This window comes from Brachyistius frenatus, unplaced genomic scaffold (assembly GCF_029030835.1).
Source record: "Brachyistius frenatus isolate BFR_SWC_R1_liver_20210118 unplaced genomic scaffold, ASM2903083v1 Contig_90, whole genome shotgun sequence".
NCBI lineage: Eukaryota > Metazoa > Chordata > Actinopteri > Embiotocidae > Brachyistius > Brachyistius frenatus.
This window is the reverse complement of record NW_027210689.1, coordinates 314709-340767: the sequence shown is the minus strand read 5'-3', so window position 1 is coordinate 340767 and position 26059 is coordinate 314709. Positions and strand designations below refer to the sequence as shown.

At 42.0% G+C, this 26059-nt stretch overlaps 1 protein-coding gene across 8 annotated transcripts in view; it reads right to left on the bottom strand.

The window, feature by feature from the left end:
* The window catches only part of nfixb (nuclear factor I/Xb), a 142144-nt gene that overhangs the window by 112204 nt on the left and 3881 nt on the right, over positions 1–26059 (bottom strand). For 3 of the 8 annotated variants that reach the window (XM_069710134.1, XM_069710132.1, XM_069710145.1), the window contains exon 2: positions 20099–20182. The exons of 1 other annotated variant lie outside the window; for it this stretch is intronic. In XM_069710134.1, coding sequence (XP_069566235.1) covers positions 20099–20182 — 84 coding nt within the window. Of the gene's footprint in view, positions 1–12472; positions 12509–15748; positions 16207–20098; positions 20183–26059 lie in introns of those variants that run through there. 4 more of the 8 variants (XM_069710130.1, XM_069710133.1, XM_069710136.1 and 1 more) reach the window with 4 other exon arrangements.

Genomic DNA, 26059 nt, shown 5'->3' with positions numbered 1-26059 from the left:
ACAAGGGATGCACTATTGACTACACCCCCCTCTCTTTCTGTCTCTCTCTCCAGTCTTCCCTCTCTGCCAGTCTGAAAGGCGTGATGCCAACCTTTTCCACCACTGGGCATGCTGCCCTGCCCTTTATGCAAATGCTTTGCCGCCATCCCTAACTCACAACCCCCACTGTCTCACCCTCCATGTCTGCGCAGCCCCCTCATGGCCTCCTGTCTATATATTCGTTTTTTTTTATCTGTATACGTTTATGTTTAAATTAGCCAAGTAACTGAGCTGTGGCCATAACTTATTAATTAAACCTCGATGACGTGATGTCCTACGTGTGGATCTTGAATGGAGCGAAGAGCTCCTCATGCAGCCCGTAGGCCTGCACTTTGTTTTGTGCCCTCAGTGGGCAAAAAGCACCAACCAGGGGCGAATATTTGACAGAGGTGTGGTTGTATGTGTCTGTACGAGCCCTGATAAAGAAGGACATCTCCCAACAAAAAGAATAGAATAAAGACAAAGAGCAGGAGGGAGGGAAGGGAAGGAGGCAGGATGAAAAAGAAGAAAAGAATAGGTGAAATAATTCCTGCAATTAGTTGCTGCTTTACACATCACATTTGCATTCATTAAAACGTCCATAGAAACAGATTTAGTGATGGCTGCTGTCTTTAACTACCAAGGTCACATCACTGCAAAGAAAAGAGACTATGTCAGTACACCACCAAGAGTCCAGCATATTCATATTCATGAAAAACACACAAAACACCTGATTTTTAGGGTCTGGCAAGATGCTGAACTGGAGTATAATGAGGGGTTAATAATCTTAAATGAGAAAGAAAGGGTTAATAATGGGACTTAAGAGAAAGTCAATTATGGCTGCCACTGACAAGGCAGTGTCACAAGTTAGCAGAGGGGCTGAATAAACAAGGTTAGTTGTAAATAGAGAAGAACGGGAGGACCGAAATAGTTAACAAAGACAGGAGAGGATTTCAGTCAGGACAGAAAAACATACAGAAATCTTCATCTATAAACTAAAACAAAAGAAACAAAGGCCAATGAAGGAACACTGAGGGGACTATAAAAAGAGAGCATGGGGACAGACACAGGGTTAACAAAGTGGGCTGTAGGCTGAAGGAAGAGCCCTGCTAATGCTGTTAAAGCAGAGCTTCCGCTTCTGCCGTGAGGCGAGCGTCGAGCAGCACAAACAGGGCGCAGGGTCCACACAAGCTGGACGGATTCAAGCTCACACACACCACAGGAAAGGAGCTGGGACCATAGGCAAACACAGTACGACCAGATACACACACACACACACACACACATATTTAAACACAAACGTCTCCTTACATGCCCCAAGAATACCAGGACATGCGGTCTGCTAAGCTCATTATTCCAAGCGTGGCACAAAAATGGTCAGAGTGGATCTGCGCATTTATTTAAAAATGCTAATAAATGCTGTTCAGTAACTACATTTCACTGTGACATTTTATTAAGTGAACAGGTCTCCCCTGCAAAGGAAATCTTGATCTCAGTTGCATTTAATGGGAATTTTTTTTTCCAGATAAACAAACAAAGACGTCTAAACCCCAACAGTCTAAACCAATAATGCAGCACCGCAACAATCTCCAAATATAAACTCAGAAGCCTTATTTCCCAAGCCTCCACACAATGGCTGTTCTAATCTTCTGAGAGAGGATAGACAAATAAACAAACCCAAACAGGTTGGTGGAGGGAGAATTAAGATTTTAACACCCTTTCCTCTTTTTGATGAAAGCCATTACAAACACACACACACACACACACACACACACACACACACACACACACACACACACACACACACACACACACACACACACACACACACACACACACACACACACACACACACACACACACACACACACACACACACACACACACACACACACACACACACATCCCTTTCCCCTCTTCCTTTGCGGACTTCCTTGTCTGAAGTTGTTGTAATAAAGTTTTCAGAAGCCAACATGGTGCCAGTAAGTGACGGCAGGCAGCGATGAAGGAGGAGCGGGTAAAGAGGGTGAGAAAGACACAAAGGAGGTAGAGAAGCATCACCCACACTGATGCTTTAAGCAATGACTCTGACAACACGGATGAATGCCCTGATTACACCAAAGTCTACCTGGTTAGCATTTATAAAAATGTAAAAAAGTAGTTCATAACACACATGTCATGCAGCTGTAAGCAGATATAAGCATTTAAAAAACTATAACTGATCCTGATGGCACCCATGAGTGGTGACTGGTGTGTAAACTTATAATGAACGACATTATAGTAAAACACAGCTGTAATTATATGTCTTAGAAAATTGTGTACGTTAATAATGTATTAAAATCTCCTGAAATTGGCTTCTCTACATAATGTTGCGTTATAATCATGAAATGCTGCTCAAAGCTTTTGGTTTTTATACATAACTGTTACGTGAGTGTTATTTTGGTGTACATGGTGTGTCTGCAAACTGCTGATCTAGCTCTTTTGAACCTTAGATGGCACTGATTGTTACTGATGATGTCTGTCTACTGCAGTTTTGGATGTCATTTTGGGGTTTTAGTTTAGTAGAAAAATCAACACTAACATAAAAAAAAAAAAAAAAAAAATCCAACAGTAATATAAGAACAATACTGCTCACTGGTGCTATGTTAACCCAAACTGGGTTGATTTTGACCCCCGGATTTTTATTGTGTACGTGCGTCAGTGTGCCGTTTATAACACTGAGCTGATGGCAGCGTATCCTTACAACATGTATGTCTTCAGCATCAATAAACTTACAACAACAATAAAACGTTACAACAGCAAGAAAAACACACATCAAGAGAAATATCAGGATGTATTGAAGGATAATTAGCTTCTAAAAGACCAAACCCAATCGCAGGGAAAAATAGAAAAGTGTATGTGTGTGTGTGTGTGTGTGTGTGTGTGTGTGTGTGTGTGTGTGTGTGTGTGTGTGTGTGTGTGTGTGTGTGTGTGTGTGTGTGTGTGTGTGTGCATGTATGGTGGAAGGAGGGAGAGAAATGAATGAGGCCTTTTCTTACAGCAGGGCCCAGATCAGAGCTCCTAACTATGGGATTTGGTGCTGTTGCCTTTCTCCCCCTGGAGGGAGTAATTAGGTTAGGGAGGACAACTGCCGCATTGTTTTAACAGAGGAGGGATTGTGCAGGCCAAAGTCCCACCAGCAACATGCTTCCCTCACAACAAAAATGCCAAACGGATTCTGCGGCGCTCAACGCACACAGACAGAGAACCATTTTTTGGGGGGGGGTTTGCTTCTTTAAGTTTTTCACGGTGAGAAAAAAAAAATCCGTCTTTTTATGCAGCGCAGGCCTCTGTGCTGTTTGTATCCTATAAAATGTCAAATATAGTCCAACAGTGTCAGATATCCTCTTCTGTTGTTGCAGTTGTTGAGTTCTGGCTCTTTTGTGGGACTCGGTTCCCTTCAGAGTAACTGCGTCTACTCTCCCCTGTATCCAGAGGCTTGGCAACATACACCGCTCCTAACTAGTATAATATGGTTATGATGCATTTGCATTCCTTCCAATCCCCGAGGAAATACAATACGCCTATATCGTCTGTTTTAATCACGGTCTGCTTCCAAGGAAAGTAATAGGAGAATACAAACAGCTACAGCTATAAAGAGGCTTTCTCAAATATACTTCAAGTTCGTTTAAATACATCCTCTGCTGATTGATAGAGAGTAAATCAAACAAATCATGCTGGGAGAAAAAATAGAAGGACATGGAAAGCTCCCCAGTCTACTGTATTTACAATACAAACTATGGCCTCTTTCAATCCCGCCCATTTCCCTCTCTTCTTCCCGTCCTTTCTCTTTGTCTTCGTGCTGTATTTTTTTCTATAATCTTTCTGACGTGAAAGAGGAAAATAACTCTGCTGTCATTTCCCTTCCTCTCCACTCGTCTCATAACTTTCGGCTCCTGCAAATATCCCCCAAAATGTTTTTTTTTTTTTTTTTTTAAATGAAAAATAATAGACCATAATATGCACCTCTGCGTACCCGCCCACACCATCCCTATTCACTTTCATCATAAATCTCCACATCCTGGCTGCAATATACAGTCAATTTCTGGTCCCCATATGAGCCTTAACTCTGCCTTGCAAAAACAGGGGGAAAAAAATTAACACAATAAATAGAATAAATGTGTGTGAATTAATATGTGACTCTAACAGACAGGTCCATGAGGCCTGCAGGAGGCTTTTTCTCCGCCGCAGTTTGCCACAGGTGGTGGAGATGATTGCTCTTTATTCCAGATGATGACCATAATGAGGCCAGTTTTGAGTTTCACTGTGCTTCTCTCAAGACGCCGTGCGTGCTGGAGAGACTGACAGCAGCTTGACACGTCAGACAGCCGACCGCTTTCAGGTCCGCTCCCTCCACGTCCCGTTTCACCAGAGCTCCAAAAACTGCAGCCACAAAAGAGGAGCGGCGCACACTACTGTTTCTCCATTAGGGTTGCAGGCAATCACATCACAAAGAGCGCTCCTATAAGAATATTGCTCAGAGAATATCTAGACCAGATAGACAGTTTAATGACAGGAAAGCAATGAGCTGAATGCTGCAGGGAAGTGAATTTATAAACTGTCATAACGAGTGTTTGAAGAGCAGATTGTCCCACTCGGTGAACTCGCAGAGTAAAGTTAAATCTGGCCCATCTGTGTTTTATATTTTCACAGTGACATGAAGTCCTCATCCTGCACTGAATTTTCCAGTCAGATATACAACTTTCCATGTAACACACACTAATCCTAAAGCTATTTCTCTGAGCCTAAACAGAGCAGAAAGTTTATATCTGAATTCCCTCACAGAGCACGCTGCAGCTGTAGTTGGGATAGTAGTTACTGGCTGGCTGGACCAAAAGGAGAAGCCACAGAGTTGTGTTTGAGTCTAACCCCGAGCACTGCTTGGCCTCGATCTCCTCTCCACGCTTTTCTTTTTTTTTTTCTGACAAAAGGTCTATTCGACTCTACTGTACTCCGCTCCTCCGACAAGGGGTTTCAAACGGCCTCAGGCCGGCCGCACCGGCCAGCAAACACAACTTACAAGAAACATAGAGCGCGCACTCATAACCAACACATACACAGACACTTCCACACAAACACAGTCAGTTAATAACACACAAATTCCCGCCCTCCAGCTCTGTTTGCTCACAGCTGCCAGGCCTCCTCAGAGTTCATCTGAGGTAAAGATATGTTATATTATGCAACCGAGTATAGATTTTCCACCCTTGGCGCCGTGCCAACTTCCTGCTCTGAAGAGCAAGCTCGAGCGCTTTGTTCCCTGGGGTGACAGCTATTCCTTGCCGGACGGGTGGCCGAATTAGATACACAGACAAAAACAGAGAGAGAAGGTAACAGGAAGAAATGAAAGTGAACACAAGCAAGCAAGTAAGAAAGAAAGTCAGAAAGGACAACGAAAAGAAAGACAGAAAAGCGTGGAGCTTTGCCAAACTACGTTTTTTCTGTAATTCTTAGTCTGTATTTTAAAATCCTCGTTCCAACTTCTACTCTGTCTTTTTTCCCCAGCTCTTGAAATCAGGTCACAACTGTTTTCATTACTGTTTGACTTGCGGGCTCATAAGCCTCCAAGCGTCAACGTTCCTCCACCCACCCCCAAGACAGGAAAAGATTTTCCCTCCAACATTAACCCAGTAAATGCCTATTAAGCCTGATCACAACCTTAAAGCCATGTTCCCCGTGAAAAAAAAGAAGTCCTGGACACAATAACTGCTGGGCTCATAGCTGAGGTGAATTACACTCCTGCATGGTCATTGGAACAGCACACCCAGGACACGGCTAGTATTTTACCTCGGCTGCAGCGCGAAGTAATGCAGCGCGATGATGAAAGAAAGCCTCAGGAAATCTGAGGTACAATCAACGAGCCAATTAATGTCTCTTTATCCATCCTCGACTTAAAGAAGTGTTGAAAAGATGATGAATGCAATGACATCATCGAGCGGCATCACCATGTGATGTCATCCGTCCCTGACACCACCATCACCTCCCAATTAACTGTGGCCTGATGAAGTCTTTGTCCTCACTGTTGTAATTACCTCCCCCGGCCAACCAGGTGGGCAGAGATGTTTCTGGTAATGAATGGATCTAGAATGTGTGTGTGTGTGTGTCCGCTGTACATTTCACACACACAGTCAGCTATACATTAACAACACACCAACAGGTCAAATACAGCAGGCACAGAAAGCAACGTGATTAGTTTTAGGAAAAGATCATGGTTTGGGTTCAATTTGACACAGTCACAATTTGTTTAGATTTAGACACCAGAACTACTTGGCTGCAGGAAAAGATAATGGTTGAAGTTGAGATAAAAAAAAAAATTATACGTAAGTAAGTTACTTCACATATGTGAAATGTTGACTTTTGTTTTCTTGCGTACTTAAACATCAGTCTTCTGGGTGATGAATAAATAATTGATATAGTTGCAGAATATTGGAAAAACAGTTTCAGGTGCAGCTAAAGGTACATTTCAGTTTGCTAGAAGTAATGGATGAAGGGTTAAAATAGTTAGCTGGAAGTAACTGTGTCACTGTTAGCCTACTTGTAGCGCATAATAATGTTCCTTAGTTGACACCTCCTCTGCTTAGACAACTTAACAGAATACCAAAAGAGTGGAGGATAACTTTCTAACAGGTCACAAGTTTTTAGTGCAACTTTATGTAGCGTTGTTTTCAATATTCACAAAATGTCAGGTTAGCAAAAGCAAGAACAGTGAGTATTTTTTTTATCCAAAATTCTCAACTACAGCAAGCAACTTCGGCACCATTACGGAGATATCCTGCTGTGTCATGTCACATTTTACAATTGGCTGAAATAGAAAATAATCAATGAATAATTATCTAAAATGACTCAAAAGCTTGCCAAAGCAAACACACAAATGGACATAGCGCAGCTAAAGATAAAGAAATTAAATAAAGTAATTGTGTAATTGATGAATAGTTAAAAAAAAAATAGCTACAATCAATGGATAAATTAGCTATATCTAAAAGCTTGATGGTCGATGATGTTGGGTTCTAATGGATATAAAACATATTGCAATAATTTTCACTTTTACATCATTAAGGTGTCAATTAGTGTTCAAGTGATTTAAATGAGCACATTTGGGATGTGACATCTTACTTAAAGGGAACTTAAGTTGTTTTTTTTTACATGGTTGTGTGGCCAAACCAGACAAAAAGCAGTGGAAACCGCTGTCCTTTATCACACACAGTCTACTGCTGCAATAATCGGAACTGGTGTGATTTTTTGTTTCCTGAAAAAATGCACACCTGCGCCTCGTGTGATTAATTATGTGCAGGTGTGTAATTCATGGAGCACCACACAACATAGCTTGTATTCATAGTTAGGACTGAATTCAAACAGACGCATAAAGAAAATGTAGAGAAGGATTGTTTCTGAATGGGTGAACCAAATGTGGCTATAACTCCTGTCTAATTCATGAGATGATAACGTCTACGCGTGTGCCATGTTTGTGTGAATGCCTGCATCTGCCACTTTATTTATTTCTTTATTTTTTGGGATAGTGCGCGCATGTCTGAGAGACCGAGTGAGACGGAAAGTCAGCCTGTGAAGAGAGGCTGCAGTCTCACACACAGAGGGAGAACGGTGGTCAGATTTCATCCAGATTAATCTGGAAGCTTTGTAATGAGGGGTCTACTGTATATATTTAGCCGGAGCAGTGAGATGTAGGTCAGACAGACAGGCAGGACAGGCCAAACAACATGCCCAGATTGCCCACACTGAAGTGACCTTGAGTGGGACGTCAATGATCCGCAACAACAACTCTCTATCTACTCCTGTTGACCTGTGACAGACTGATACAATGACTTTGCACGCTACTTGTTCTGCCTGGTCACAAGTGTGAGCCCCCAGGTTCCACTTTGTGAAACACAAAAGAAGTGAGACATTCAATATCATACCGCTTGTTCTTTTACGGAAATGTTACTCGTTGATTAAAAAGAAAGAGCAGAAAATGAATTGCTGTCAACGTTCGCTCCGTGTGTTGATACTGGCACGTGTTCAAATTTACTCAATGCAAGAACAAAGCACGCTCAGAAACATTTCTCAGTCTGTCCTCTGTGGCTCTAGACACGAAACAAAACTAACTAAACACTGCGAAATGTACAACATTTTTCATTTTACAATCTGCAACATGACTTTATTGACTGCAATCCTCTACAGCAATGACAGTTTTGGCTACTGGACTCATTATGGTATCTTTGAAATAAATAAATAGTTGGTGTATGACTCTCAATTTAATTTGCAACCATAAATTAACATGTGCAACATCAGATTAAGACAGTAAAACTGATATCTTCACTCGGTACCAAGATGTATGAGCTTCACTGTGCGAGATATATGTGTACAGTTTGACATTCAAACCCATTTTTTTTTTTTTTTTTCGCTCCCCTTAAAATGGAGATTGAGACATAAAAGCATTGCTTTGTGACATCACAGCTTCTCTTGAAGCCAATTCTTGTTCAGTTAGGAACTTGAAAAATAGGGAGCAATTGTAATTTTCAGCCTTTTTAACAAGGTAGCTGATTTTTTTTATATGTCTTCAAACAATTCTGGAGGGGCTCGTTAAGTTACTGCAACAGACTCATCAGTTCTAAATGAGACGCCACTTTGCAGTTCAAACGTTTTGCCCTTAAAACCCACTCTAGTGTGAGCCAGCTGTGACAGAAAAGGGCTGGAATTTGACATGTCTCTGGCGCTAATAGATTCACCATCAATTCAAAGCAACCTGAAGAAGGTAAAGAAAAAAATATGTATCTCATGATGTATCTGTGTAAACTCCAAGCTACCACTCCCTTTCTCTCTCTCTCTCTCTCTCTCTCTCTCTTTCACACACACACACACACACACACACACACACACACACACACACACACACACACACACACACACACACACACACACACACACACACACACACACACACACACACACACTTTTCAGTCTCATTCTTTCACACACACACACACACACACAACACCACATGTGTGCCACTACAAACACCTTTTCCTCGACTGCCCTGTCAGATCGGTTGTCATAGCGTTCCTAATAGGCGCACAATGTTATTGAATTTAATGAGTCAAAAATCAAAGGAAAGAACACGCTGTACTGATGTGTTGAGCTTAGCAATGACAAATCTCTCAAATATTCACCCAATGCATCTCTGTGTTTCAATCATGGCTTGTTCTGGTAGAGGCACACTTTATCTTGTTGGTTTCTAAATTGACCCTCCCCCTCCACCACCCCCCCACACACACACACACACACACACACACACACACACACACACACACACACACACACACACACACACACACACACACACACACACACACACACACACACACACACACACACACACACACACACACACACACACACACACACACACACACACACACACACACACACACACACACACACACACACACACACACACACACACACACACACACACACACACACACACACACACACACACACACACACACACACACACACACACACACACACACACACACACACACACACACACACACACACACACACACACACACTACACTCTATCTCCCCCTTGCCTTTTGCTTTCCTCACATTGTACACTAAGTATTTTGTGTTCCTCTGTATATTCTAGCTCAATTATGTAATTTAGCACCCATGTGTGTGTGTTCAGTAGCCATGGCAACAGCACAACATATCGGCGACCACAGAACCGCACTGGGGCCACGGGCACTGCCAGGGTTGTGCCAAAGACTAATCCATGCCAGAGGTGACATGAGCAAAGGAAAAGTGAGGCGGGTGGAGACAACATGACACACACATGCAAAAATCTCTCACACACACACACACACACACACACACACACACACACACACACACACACACACACACACACACACACACACACACACACACACACACACACACACACACACACACACACACACACACACACAGACAGACAGACGTGTGTGCACACAGAACACACCAGCATATTCCTCTCCCCTCTCCTCTCACTCCTCGCCTTCCTTTTAAAACACAAGCACACACACTGGATATCCTCCCATTCTTCTTGGCTGGAGCTTCCCATGGCAATAGCAGTAGGAATCCATTCTCCACGGATGCTGGGACAGCTGTGCTGATATTGAATGGGACACAGTTGGTTCTGCCTCTCTCTGCATGCAGCTCGAGATAAAAACTACATGCTACTTAATTCAAATCTATATTGCCTGCTGCCAAAATGCGCCCAGCTCATCTCGTCTTTGTATCCGCCACCAAAGACAGCTCTGAATTTCTTTGCAAAAATTGCCGTAAATTTTGCTCCTGCTGACGCATGGTGGCCCCCAGTCACCAGCTGGCAATAAACAGAAAATTTATGATAAAGACAAAGCCATTAATCACAGAAACCTTCTTAAGCCTCTCAGATATATGCCTCGAAATACAGCATGTCCTGAGAATGCCAATAATCCACAACATGCTACCGTGTTTTTATGAAGCTGCAACAAAAGCTCACATTTGAATCTCTGTGATGTCAGAACAACCTCCTTGTTTCAGGCTGTGGCCTTTTGGTGGCACCGATGGAAGCAGGGCACAAATAGACAAAAATTCCACCTTAAATGAGCCAAGCAAGAGTGTTGTGTGTGTCATATTTTTGTCTTTTAATGGTTGTGGTTTTGGAGATGGATTGGCCTGCAACTGGTTTTCGTGTTATAAATGGAACACAGTGTCCCAGGCAGCGTCTGGCATTATGACCTCCTGGTGTCCCGAGAAGAGAGGGGAAAAGATCCGGCATCGCGTGCACAGCACAAAACAAGCAGCACAGCCAATCAGGCACTCTGATTACACGTGCAGGCACACATCTCAACTACGAGAGAGCACAATAGATCAGCCCTACCTGTCAATCAAATGGGCTCTGAGTTCATTCTTCTGTCTGATGGCCAAAAGCAGAGTGCTTTACTGGCCGCCGTGTCACTTTTCCACACAGACATCCACACAAGTTAACTTATTCTTTCTGTTTGGCATCACTGAGTCAAACTAGGGCTCAATTAAAGTGGTGTGCAACTCAACCAGAAACCCACAGTGATATCACAACTTAACATACCTATCAGAGAAATGTAATACAGCCAATAAGACCACTCCCCAACTGACTTTGCTGCTTGCTTTTAAAGAGAAACTGCAGCGAGGACTTTTTGGAGGTGAGGGACAGTGGCCTGGAAACTGACCGCTCACAGGCCGAACTGGCATGAAGACATTTCATGGCAACGAAGGTTTTAGGTGCATGTTTTCATGTCCTGTGCGGACGCTTACGCACACGCACGCACAAGTGTGTCTTTATTTCTCAAAAAGTCCAACATTTTCTGTTTATTCAGACTACGCTTCCATTCGCTTTTAATCCTCCAAACAGCTGTTCCAACTCATTCTCCAGACCATGGGAAGAGACCAAAAGAGGGGGGTGGGGAGTGGGGGTCACCAAATATGTGTGAATGTAAAGTTAATGCTTCAAAGTCCAGATATTGATTACATCAATTTAATCAGATTTTCACATAAAATAAACTAGCTCATGCTTTTCCCCCCTTGAAAAATTGCTTTGATGTTTTCACTGAAAATAATGCTCTCTGATAATGGCTGATAACGACCGGTGGTGACGTAAGAAAAATATAATACATCCTCTTGGAGAAACATATAGCGTTGATAAAGAAAACTGCAGCATTTCAGGCTGAGAGGAGACAGCAATAAGTCATGGAACTGAGACAGTGATCACAAAGCAGCGGCGACTTCTGACTATTAGATGGATTAAGAAAATAGACCAAGGAATTTTTTTTTAATAAAGTTCATTAACATCATTGAAAGTGATCTGTCCGATAATTAGCCTACACTAAAACAAACAGCAAGTTACTGAGCATGAGGAAGGAAAAGTGCCGTGCGAGGCAGTTTGTACTGATGCAGTTTAAATTAATTTCAAATACATTTCAAAGTGGCATTAAAATAGAAAAAGGAATATTTGTAATGTAATATATTTTTCTGTTTTCATAACTAGGATCTGATTTTGACTCTTCAGACATTAAAACACAATGCTGCCGGAGCTGCAGACAGGTTTTGGTCCATCTGCTGCATAACTGCTTTGTACCAGAAAAAAAAGGTCTGGTCTGACCAAACAGTTTCAAGAACATATTGAAAAAAATGCAACATTTCACTAAGTGTGCAAAGCAGTAAACGAATTCCCTCTTTCTTACTCGGTCTTATAATAATTCCGGCTGCAGGTCAGCGAGAGCGACACAAAAAAAAAAAAAAAAAAAAAAAAAGAAGAAACATTTTCTCAAGATGGAATATGTACAAAAAAGTAAAATAAGAAAAAAGAAAACACATACACCTAATGCTGAATAAATAGGGACTAAATAGGACTTACCACTAAGGCATTGTTTAGAAGGTGAGTAGGGTAATACTTTAGTGTTGAGAGGGTGTTAAGAGGCGAGGAGAGCAGGGGTCAGCGTCCAGGCGGGCAGAGGGGGCAGAGGGAAGGAATAAGTTAAAATGTCGCACCAATGAAAACAGTCTGAGATGACAACATTATGAGCTGCATACAGATTTCAGCACATTTATAAATGCAATAAAACCAAATAGTCCATTTGTTTTACGGTGCAGATTTTTGCTGCGTCATTGTGGCCTGCAGGGAAAGGGCACTCAAGTTTGGGAAAAAGCGATAAAAGCGATCAAAATGTAAAAGAAATTGTATTAATGATCAAAGATTTTAAATATATATACTACATACTAATATATATATTTATAGTAACTTTTTCATTAACTATAAAAAGTTGTTTTCATCCCTGACACACTACAAGTCGCACCATCGTGTCCTCTCAGGGCTTTCTCTGTAATTTGCTTCCACTCCGCACCGTCCGTCACATCCCGCCACACTGCTTCTGCAGCGAGGCTTTTATCACGGTTAATAATTCATTCGATTGTTTACAATTGTTGCCATATCCGAGGTCCAAGTTTGATTTTTTAATTATTAACAGCAATTAAATAAACAAAATGTGCCTTTCCGTCTGCAGACGGAGCTGCAAGGGAATACTGAATGAGAGTATGAGAGAGAGAAAGTGTGTGTGTGTGTGTGTGTGTGTGTGTGTGTGTGTGTGTGTGTGTGTGTGTGTGTGTGTGTGTGTGTGTGTGTGCGTGTGTGTGTTTGAAGAGAGAGAGGAGGTTGTTTGCATGGATAGCAAAGTTGTTTTTGCACACACATAACAGAACAAAATTATTAAAAGAGACAAGTAATACTGTATGAGGTATTATTCATGCTGCAAACACACCTCCATGGTTTTCATGCTCGAACAGTGACACACTACAAGTTATCATTATGTGCAACATGTGTACTACATTACTCTGTATGTGCTTCTGTTGCCACTTAGTTTTAATTAAGGAGAAATTTATGCAGGTAAATAAAAGCTGCTTTTGTTACGGGTTTATCTGCTATAGAAGAATTTTCATCCATTGCAGATAAAAGTCATCATATCTGAAAGGCTTGTATGGAAACACACACCAGACACTTTTGAGCTGAAAGCATCTTTAAAAATATATATATGCGTGTTACCATTTTATACACAGAGCAAATCTCGATCTATAAGCAATATGCGTGATGCATGTAATCCTATTTTACCAATCTGTTTCTATTTCCTTTCCATTACCAACTCAGCTGCCCCCTCGCCCACCCACCCACCCCCACCCTCCTCTGACTCTTAAAGTCAACACACTAAGTAGCCTTTAATAGTTTCTTCAATAAAAGGAAGAATTAAAGGGAAAATAATAAAATCTCCTTTCCCTTTCTGGTGTCAATGAAAGTCTGACATTATGATCTGAGCTGCTAATGCTTTTAAATGGAAACCAGACATGACTTGTGCCCGCATCAGAGGAGCCGAGAACATCCTCTCAGCCTCTGGTAGCAGAGCCGTCACATGGCATATGATGGGAGAAAACCTCTTTTAATAAAACCACTGTAAAAATCAGGAATGAATTACACATCAAACGGGGGCCCTGGCGGTCCACTGTCAGACGAAGCCAATGAGGGATAAACAAGTCTGCTTTATAGGAGGAAGACTTCCAGCAGCTGTGGAGGTCATTGCAAGCGGTTAGCTTAAATAAAGAAAATTAAAACCTTAGAAATGTAAAAATAAAAATCCTCAAGAAAAATATTTAAAAGTCAAGATTTTTTTTAATTTGGGATTTTAAATTTTGCTATTTTTATATTGATTTGTAAAATACATGCTGGTGACAGAACTAAGGAGACTTTATTAGCATTGCATAAAGCTGTCTCCTCCCTTTCTTCTGAAAATTACACTTTTAAGCAGACATTTTAGGCTAAATATGGAGTTTTACTGCAGGACAAGTGTCAGCTAAATGCAAGTAATTATGAATGAAGCAGGAAAAATATATTTGAAAAGAGTTCAAATCTGACTCATAAGTCAGAGAAACAATAAAAATCTAGCAGCTATTACAGTTTATTACAGTGCCATTTTGGTGTCAGAAACGCAGTGTGATAAGAGCAATGTACTGCAACAGTGTCCGTCACTGCATGGTATCAAATTTAAAAGAAAGTTCAAATGGCTTCTCAGTTTGAGACATCTCCTCACACTGATCTTTCCTGGCAACAACAAAAGAACAAAATATTAAATATGATGTACAATTCAAGTTCTAAGAAATAGCAGCCCTTTATATTTTCTATGTGAATAGCAGGCAAAAGACAAGACAATAGTTTATGATCGTCACTATACCTAAGGCAAGATGTCAGTGAAGGTTATTTTACTAAAGCTATTAAAATATTAAAATATTGTCATATTTATTTGATAAAGGTCGTCTAAATTTACTGCAACACAACAAACCAACACAGTGCTGACTACATGTAGAGGAAAGAAAAAAAGAGACAGAGGCTGAAATATAAAATCAATATCGTCCCTGGATCTCTATTAGCCGGTAACTGCACGTGTTCACGTGTTGCAATTCCAATAAAAAAAAATAAAAAAAATAAAAAAAACTTGTGAGACACACGAGTGGTGCAGCAGAGCTCCAGAGAAACACCATCACAGAAGATGCATGCAGGATGACTGTGCTGCTCTTCAACGTTTATAATTACACACACACGCGCGCGCGCGCGCACGCACACACACACACACACACACACACACACACACACACACACACACTAGAGGCTCAAATCTCTCGCCTCTCCCGGTCTCAGTCCCACATGAAAGCCGCTCACACTCCTCTCACCGGCCAGAAACTTCAGCGAGCCTCCACACTTGGAAAAATCTTAACAGCAAAAATATCAAACTCCGCTCCATGTTCTGTCTGTTGCTGCGCTGTGCTTTCTCCTCCTCTCGCAGGCTCCCCTCCTTTCTTTTTTTTTCTTTTTTTTTTTAATATGAAATACATTTCGGGAGAAGCGCCATTTTCTCTCCAAAACCATGTGCGGTGGAAATGCACAAGAAAGTTTCATGCGGCAAAACGCGCTTCCAGCCGCGACGAGCGTCACAGAGTTTAGGTGAACTTTCAGAGGGATTCCGATCCAGAAGGACGCTCTAACACAACTATAACACACATGACAAATAATAAACAGCGGCAGCGCAATAAAAAAAAAATAGAAACCGGCGTCCCCACCACCCAAACAATGAAAGAAGAGAAGAGAATTTACCTGTGTCAAGCAGTACGGGGAGTACATGGTTATTTTTAGAAAGGAGAATTGGAGAGCTTATTTAAGTTGGATGGAAGCTCGGTACAGTGCTGCATTGCAATCGCTCGCCGTCCTGTTTCTCTCACTCCATGCTGCTGCAGCTTACAGTAACCCCGCCTAGAAAGTGAAAGCTTGCACAAACTTTCAGAGAAAAAACTTTGTCTCCCTCCCCTCTCCTCTATGCTGGACTTTTATCGCTCTCCTCTCTGTATCGAACTCTCCCGAAACGCGCCATTGTTTTATAATTGCGCGGATTCATCAAAGGGATATGAGCATAACTTTTAGATCTTGAAGTGAGATAAATCTTTCTTTTGATGAACCTTCGGTGGGGATCGGAACCGCTGCGCGCAGCCGACGGGCTACATCCGCGCTGCCCTGCGTCTTTCACACGGTTTGCTGTGCTTTAGTTGCGTTTACTGACTCCTGCATTCCATATGAACATGCAAATAATGATCAGCGGGCAGATGAGCCGTTGATTAGCATATCTGCGGTTGACGTAAAGGAGACCCGTAAACGCATCATCAGCGTAGCTCAGAGTGAAACGAGTGAAGAAGCTGCACATCCATTTTGAGATTTGTGCAACCTTTTTCGAGCTCATGTTTTCAGAGCGCCTCTGATTTAACTGATAAAATACTAAATCAATACTGCCTGTGATGGACAAGCCAGGTTTATAAATCAAACTGCATTTAAACTTCTACAATATTCTGTTACAGCTTCTGATGTGAGGATTTCTCTCAAGTCTTGCACATTAAAAGCTCAAGTTTGCTTTGGATTATTTACATAATTTCATTTGCAGGCATTTGAGTCAATGCATCATCTCATCACAGTTGTAAAGTTAAGTCTATTTATTTACTGAACCATATTTGACCCAGTCTGGAAGCCACAACTGTAGTTTAAAAACCAGTGAAGTGAGTCCAAGCCAAACAGTTACTGCAGCTTCTACTATGAAGACGAAAACGCAAATAGTGAAGACAGATATATCTCAGCATCTGAGCTGTATCAAAATACTAAACTGGGGTGTGTGAGGACACAGGGACTATGTCTCTCTCTCTCTCTCTCACACACGCACGCGCACGCACACGCACACACACACACACACACACACACACACACACACACACACACACACACACACACACACACACACACACACACACACATAAACAGTAGTGAGTGATACACATATCACATAAAAGTCCTGGAATAAGGATTTTTGGACCAGATCCCAAGTGTGGTACAGTGGGAATTTGGGCGGGAGTGAAGTCATTGTAAAGAAGCCTAGCTGAAATTTTTAGGCCTGCCATTGGAGTCCCATGGATTTATGAGGCCTACTGCTTGTGCATTTCTACCGCAAGCCTCTGCAGGCGAAACAAAGAGATCTGGGCTCTGTGTGGCCAATTACTGCACGCGGCCAGATACGCGAGCCAGAGACGCAGGCGGGGAGGGAGAAAGTGTGCGGTCAGGAGGGTATGCATGCCACAAAACTGTAACCTCCTGTCCTCGCCGCCGCACAAGGTTATAAGGACCAGCATTCCTTTCTGTGAATCTGATACATGACTAATATGAAACACACATACATGGACACACCCTGTGACACACACACACACACACACACACACACACACACACACACACACACACACACACACACACACACACACACACACACACACACACACACACACACACACACACACACCTTTCGGTTCCCCTTTAGGCAGGTGTATTTACTTTATGATCACTGTTGGCTACTTTTGGGGGATCGTCTTTGTTTTTAGCTCACTTATCATTAAAAGCACAGTGAGCGCAAAAGGTTACAAGTGAGCTCTTATGCAGGGACCCCCCCCCCCCTCTCTCTTCCCAACACCACCACCTCCCCTCTCCCCTCCCCTCCCCCCCCCCTCCCTTTATAGAGTCGACTTGCATGCAACACACGCAAAACCCTCCTCTGCCGTGGCTCCTTAAATGAGCCACACATTTAGTGGTCTGTGTGAGTAAATCTCTCATTAAGTAACACATGGTAGAGCCATATGCTTTGGTTGGTGGGTCTGCTGCGGCTCTGCTTTTTCACACGCTTCAAATATACATATTTACCACTGCTCCAGAGTGGCCAGCGCTGCGATGACTTCATCCAGCAGCTCGGCGCTGTTGTACAGTCGCACCAGAACTGAGGCTCATTAAGAAATGATCAGAGAAGTCAGTCCTAACAATCCTGCAGCCACTCTGTCAGCTACTTCAGGGGAGCTCAAGGGCTCTGGGTGTGCAGAACAGGTTATTCAAGGATGAGAGAAACTGCCAAAGTTGCCTTAAACACACACACACACACACACACACACACACACACACACACACACACACACACACACACACACACACACACACACACACACACACACACACACACACGGTATCACATCGCAGCCGGTGTTGATACCACACCTGTCTGTAGGGTAGAAGGAGATGGGATAGAGAAAGGGGAGATAAGCAAGAGTGCGGTTGTGTTGTTTGTCTGAGCAGATGTCAGCTCAAGCAGCACATCATTACAGTGCACAAGCAGGGCTTTACTTAAAGTAGTGGAAATCTCCTTTAAAAATCTCCGTCTCACTAAGTCTGTTCCTGCATGTAATTTGAATCCAATAGAAACCAATTTGATTCAAGTATTTTCAGCCAGCCCTCTTCTCATGTCTTGTCACAGACACTTAAAGTAGCAACAAGTTGATTTTTTTTTTTTTTTTTTTGTAGAAACAGACCAAAAGTATGACTAAACTTGTCGATTTTTTTTTCTCGTTTTTTTTTTTTTTTTTTAAACAAGGTTTATTCAGGAACCTGACTTTTGAGGTTGAAGGAGCTACAAATATTGAACTGACAAATTGACTGTCATTTACAACATGAACATATTAGACGGGTGATAATATTAATACAAATTTGATTTAGAACAAGATACTACATTACGCATTTTACTGTTTAACATCCAATCGTCAGTGTATATTGATAGACAAATGATGGTGACACTGATTAACTGTTTACACTGATACTGATGTCTTTTACCAGCTCAGATCATTTATCTGTATAATTCTAGTTTTCGTGTTTAATCGCAGATAGAAATGCCTTGATAGGATGGAGATTTTTAACAGAGCAAATACACCTCTTTTTCAAAAAAAAGATTTTTGGTCAAATATATGATACATATTTGACCTCTTCAGGCCTTTTTAAATATTCTCAATGAAACAAAGCAAACTGCTCATACCGCTTATTCACAACACAACCACACTTCATTTCTCCTTTTAAAGGGATGCCAGACAATATGGTTGTGGTTTAAAGCATTGAAGCGTCTCAGGACCATAGCGCTTTCAAAGTAGGGTGTTTAATTCATATTTCCAAAATATATATTGTTTAAAAAGTGATGGCATTGTCATCCCTTAGGAACTCTCAGGGCGGCTCTGACATGTAAGCAGAACACAAAAAGACGGCGAACGAAGGGAGTCGTGATGCACTTTCTACAACACGGAGCCCTGACGGCAGACCTCCTGGTGAGAAGTTGGAGGTGGACACCCTCCTGTGGATGTTCTTGAACTCGCTGCCCCCGGAATCCAACACAGCCACAGCGACGCTCCTACCCCTCTCCAAAAACTCTCTCCTACCAGCCGCGCTACTCAATTACAGCCATAATGGTTCATTTCTGTACCCCGAGACACACGATACACTGTAGCAACCCAGATTCTCTGTGAGACTTGGCCAAAGTCTTAACTCTGGGAAACAAAGACTGTAGCCTAGAAAACTGGCTCCCACCTCATTAACAATCCCATTTTCAGTCATCTACAGACCCCCCACCCCTCTATCACCACCACCACTTTCTCATCTCACCCTCCCCATCTCCACTCCTCTGTTTTTATTACCATTTTATATCACGCCGATCGTTGTAAATTCTCTGAGCTCGCTGGGTGGACCGCTCACTTTCTTTAACTTTCTACTCCTTTTTCTTTTTATACAACGAGGCATGCTGCACATTATCGTTGCAATTTTCACTCCCATGAGGCGGGGGTGCTTCGGTGAAGTTGCAAGGCCCCGTTTTTTTTTTTTTTTTTTTTCTTAAATGTGCGTGTGGAAATAATAATTGTAATGGTTTGCAGCTGAGTAGAGGGAGCTGTGAATGACATTATGATTGTGGTGCAATTACCAAGAGCATGAAAACAGACTGTCAGTCATAGTAATGAGTAATGACTCCAATAACACATTTAACACCAACACATTAAATAATAATAATAACAACAATAACAATAATAAAAAAAAATAATAATAATAGATGCATACCCTGTATGAATCTGATACTACAAAGCATTCAGGCATCCCAGGACCTCTGGAGGGTTCTTCGTTCAACAGAAAGGTTTCGGTTGCCTGAAATGTTAACACAACAGTCATAGATTCATTAGTTGACACCGTATTTAGGATCAGAGAACTTTAAACACACAGAAAAGCTGTTTGCAAAGCTGCAAAAGCAGATTTTGTACGTGAAAATCCTCCTCATCCTGTAGCTTGACCTATTTAACGATCATCCTCAAGTCCCATCACCAGATAACTACAGGAAAACAGCATCTTTCATTTTCATCTTCATCTTTTCTCTCTCTCTCTCTCTCTCACACACACACACACACACACACACACACACACACACACACACACACACACACACACACACACACACACACACACACACACACACACACACACACACACACACACACACACGCTCACACGCACAGCTGATGGTGTGTGCTGCCTGCCTGCGCCCATATGCTGTGCAGGCCTGAGGCCCGGCCCTGCCAGTCACCATCACTTGAATGGGGAGCAAAGTGTTTAGCTGCCGTACCCGCACACAATACTCCAACACAATGGCTTTTCCTGTCCCTGCACCTGCATGGTCACTTTTCTGTCAGCGTGCACTGATTCAGCACAAATCATTCACGCACAGTCACATACTACACACATTGGGCACAGACTTGCACATACAGAGGCCATACGTCTGCCCACACACAGACAAACACAGGTCACACTACAGGCCCTACGTTGCATTCGCTGATAGATGCAGCTGAAGTGTTTATTCTGAGTGTTTGTTTCTATTCAGCGCAGTTCATTTGTATGCCGTGGGACGCGCCAGCAGAGACTTGGGCTCTGAATGAGCATCCATTGCAGATTTGCTGTCAATTGAGGCAGCCAGGCCAGACAACATGGAAGGGAGCGAACCACAGACTGAGGATCTGGATCGGGATGGGAGTTCTGCCTGGTTTGCTTCCCCGTGGCTATTACGTTTTAGTCCAAACTGGTACAAATTGGTTTTCTCCAGGCTAAATATGAATGTCTGTTTTGGAAATCAACGAAACCAGAGAGACGAAGACTAAAAATTGCTAGGTTAATGAAAATAACTCCGGTTCCGTGAGTTAGGGGGAGGAAGTTTTACTCACAATGGGTCTCGCAGACTTATATTTAGTTGCAGGATAGCGAAGAAGAGGGGAAGTAATCCCATTTTCCAGAACTTTACATTCTTATCTCTCAACATACCTTAAGCAGAAACGAACACGCACCCAAAACAGGAACAAACATCACTCGCAGCCAGCAAGAAAATGTAAAGTTACACTATTTAAACTGGCATGTGAGATAAACACATTTTTAGGAAAGTCATACAGACATTAGGTTACTTAAGCATTTACATATGCACACAAATGCACACATGTACAGGGTAACATGGGGTTGCCCTTGAACAAATACATGCAGAGACACATGCATAAACACACAGCACTATAATAAGTCCCAGACTTGGGCTAACTGAGCTGCGGCTGGAGACACAAGCTATTCATATCCTTCAGAATGAGCGGTTACAGCTCAAGTCTTTTCCCTTTCCCTTTTACTGTAACACAGGAAGGGCAACTGTGTGAGTGATTTCTCTCAGTGTCTGTTTCTGACAAAAGTTCTAGCAGGCAGGTTGATTAATAGAAGATTAACACCGGGTTTGTTTAGCGCAGCCTGTCGTGCTCTCGAGACGTTTAGCATGTGCCACGTGAAGCTCTCACTCGGTTAAACAAAGTTAGAATTCAAGTCATCCGAGTGACTAAGAAAACAGCACTCGTGGGGTTCGGCCTCGGCGTCCAACCTCTGGCCTGTCATCATTAATATGTGGGGAAACACTGGAGGAAAACCATTTGAAACCATTTGTCCCACTAAATGGTGCCCTTGTCAAGCTCCCTGGGCTTTCTGTTAAGCTCTTAAACTGCCCAGTCCAGCTGAAGGATATATTTTACTCTGTTGATAATCACAGAGTAGCGCAAAACATGGCACACTAGTAGTTCTAGCTGCCGCTTGTTTCTGACACGTTTTAGTCGTTTAAAGAAGAAAAATGATTTGGACTGCGCACACAGTGGAACACTAAATACTAAATAAATGGAAGGTTAAAAAGGTGGGTGATTTAAATGAATGAAGAGTCCACATCTTTCCACCTCTCTGTATCTCCAAGGCTCAGAGCGGGGCATCGTTTGTTTGATGCTGAATGTTTGATGTCGCTCCCTGCAGCACTGACCCCCTTTTCCCTGTATGTCAGTTTTTAAGCAGCATGGTATTAATTATATATGTATATGTGTTTTTCTATATATATGCGACATATGCCCGATCCATATGGCAGGCCTAGAGCTCCAATAGTCGCACAGCCTACTGTGATTAACACTTAAAAAGCTCTTGAAGCCATTTGATGTCTGACATGTTCACTTTTCTGGTGACCAACATAGAGTGTCACACAACAGTGAAATGGATTTTATCGATGGAGGGAGAAACAATCACAAAGTGGAAAAGAGGATGAGAACACTTTGCAGCCGTGAACCAAAAGGAGCATCGGGGAGTTTCATAGTTTTGGGAAATTTGCTTATTCACTGTCTTTCTGCGAGTGGACGGAGAAGATTAAGATAAATCTCAAGCCTGAGTACAAAGTGGACCCATTTGTGACCTCTGACCTCAGTTAACCTTACAGGAAAAATCAAAGCCTTGTTTGTTTGTATGTTTGTCAGTTGCTCGGTGGTATATATAAAACATATTTTAGAGTTTTCGCAAATTAGCAAAAATGCCTTGAACTAGCCATTAATAATTTTTATAACAGTGGGTCATATGACTATTTACATATACAAGTCAGCAGAGAATAACCACAGAACTAGTTCTACTCAGCCCTATGAAGCTTTTTAGCATCCTTCAGCTCCCTTTTTTGGTTTCACAGCGCTGAACTTTAGCATCATTCCGATCTGTTGTCCGGCTTTTCCAGGAACACCTTGAGAAACTAAAGGGAGAGTAAATAATGGACGTCGTTATCGAGAAGCAAAAACGACAACTCCAAATGTTCACCTTGTGTGTACAGTGAAAACTTGAGGATACTGTGTCAGCATCACTTTTTGATCGCCTATGCGTGAAAAGTACTCGCATGGATTACCATAGGCAAAGAAGGTTCGTCATATAAGACGTTTTTTGTGATGAAGGTCGCGGGATGGAAGTTGTTTGACAAAGTACAAGAGTGACAGTCTGAGTAGGGAGGTAGGTCAGGAGTGGTTGGACAGATCAAACCCAGGACTTGCACCCAGGCGACCAGGGTTTGAGTCCGTGAAAAAGAAAGAAGAAATATTTTCTGAACCCTAACCACGTAGTTTTTTCCAAGACCTAACCCGGTTGTTTTTGGTGCCAAAACCTGAGGCACCTTATTTTGTGAGAGGCAAAAACATGACACTGACAGTATCCTCTAGTGGAATGACGAGTGTATTACTCGCTTTGGCAGGCTACCGGGTTGGTAAAGGGAGCTAATTAAGCTTGCAATATCAACTTGGACAAAATGTCAGCTCTCACTGCCAAAAAACTGTTCTTGCAACTTTTTAAGATGTAAATTTCTGCTGGATAGCAGGTGAAAAATAAGGTTTGGATTTTACCCCATAGATGGCCACATTTGGAGGTGGCCTGAACAGATCAGAGCTCAATGCTTCCACCTGTACTTTTGCCGGCCACTTCTGGTCCGATCACAGCCAGGTCGCATATGTCCGGATTGATGTAGCCAAATGGAAACAGGGTCTTTGTTAAATAGTGAGATTTAATAGTGAGATGTGTTAGTAGGCATACATTTTAAACTTTGGATAGAGCCAGGTTAGCTGTTTATTTATTTGTTATGCTAAGCTAGGCTAAACTCAATCTCAGAAAGAAAGCAAATGAGCAAAGTGGACTTCCCAAATATTTGGATATTCTGATGTAAATATTTTTATATCATGTTTTTTTAAGCAGTTGTCGAACCAGCCAGATGACCAACGTACTCTTTGGGGCTTACAGAGAATGAGCGTCCTGTGGCTGAGCAGTTAAGTTTTCTGAGTAAAAATATAAATCCTGATACTGCTCAACTCTCTCTGACAACCACATATACAATAAATCAGATCTAAAAGGGGGATGGACGCCTCAGTTGGCTGCCTTTCGTGGAATTGGATTAATCGGAGCACACATACATATTGCCCACCTTCCTCACCAGCACAGAAACCACCTGGGTTTCCAAATTTCTGGATACCCGGCGGACTACAAGGGACGGGTATCTTCTCAGCCACTGATTAACGGCCTTCTGATCATCCCACTGTACCGTCCTAATCATTTGCAGCCTCGACTCTGTGAACTCAACAGTTTCTAGAGCATCGCATACTTCAGTTCTGTTGCGAAACATAAGTGACATCCTACCCAGTCCCGCTTCATGCAGCCTTAATTGTATCCTCATTCTTCACCTGGTAACAAGCTAACAAACCTGTGCAGATGTGGCAAGCACATCAAAGAGAGGGAGGGATGGGAGGGGGAACTTGTTTGTAGAAAAAAATGTGTGGGGGAATATGAAAGGGGAAATTTACGTTGTGTGAGTCCAAGCCAGCGTCACCTCAGGGAGAAATGCTGGAAAAATGTGATATTTTACACCTGCATCTCAGGAGGTGCGGAATAAGAGACACGGAGCGGGGGAGGCGATAATTAGAGGAGTGTGTGTGTGTGTGTGTGTGTGTGTGTGTGTGTGTGTGTGTGTGTGTGTGTGTGTGTGTGTGTGTGTGTGTGTGTGTGTGTGAGAGAGAGAGCGTGTGTGTTTATAAAGGATTTTTAGTATGTTTCTGGGGCTTGCCACTGGTTCTTTTTCAGCATTCAATTTGGTACGATGCATTCGATGCCAGATTATTAAAAATGCTAAACCTGGTTACGAATGCTGAAAAAAAAAAAAAAGTGTTGAAAATTTAAACAAATATGCTAATATTGTTACAGTGATAAATAGCTGGCAAGCCCTCTTTAATGAATAATGCTATTGGCTCTAATTCCTCATTAAGGCCCTAAAGAGGAGAGTGAAGACAGAAAATACATGTATTGTTGTTGTGATTTTTCTTCTTTTTTTTTTTTTTTTTTACATTAAACTCGGAAGGCAGAAGATACCAGCACCTTCCTAAATTAAGTTGATTCAAATTACTCGGTTCCACAGCTGGTGTGCAGTCTGGGGTGTCTTGTGAAACCAATTAATGTGAGGGTTAAGTCTTGATAAAGTAATGGAGGCACAGTTAGAAATGAGATGGAAGAGTTAGGAGTGTTAAGTGTTCAGATTGAGCTTGATAAAACAAAGTTAGGCTTCCTTTATACTGCAAAAAATATCCAGCATCATACTTAATATGATCTGTCAGTGTTGTGTGATGTGTTCTGTCATGTCCTCAGCCAACTAATCTCATCTCCTCTGGGGTTTTAATTCAGACTATCCTCATAAAGAGTCTGCTTTAATTCAAGATACGGGTATTTGTTCAAACTAATAAGTACGATTATCTCATTTTGTATATTTTCAGTACTTAAAGAAGTTAAAAACACCGGTTGGAAAGATGATCCTCCTACTTTTACTTGGAATAACATACTCTCCAGAAACAAGTTCATCATAGTGCTTGGAAAGAAAAAAAAAAGACTATATTTTTTCCAGAGTAAACGCTCCAAATACTACAGATAATAGGAGCTTCCTGTCTTTGGAGTGTCTTCATTAAAATGCATGTAAAATTATAATACATGCCAAATACACTTCAGTTTGGAAGTATTTCAGGATGACAGTAATTTGTGCTTACCTGCAATATGGGCAACACTATGGCTTTATACTTCTTTATGTTGGCTTCTACCTCATAATTTTTTTTTTCCAGGTGCATGCATATATAAAATTTTAGATATAAAATTAAAGGCCCAGCGCACTCTTACATATAAAGGTCAGTTTCCTTG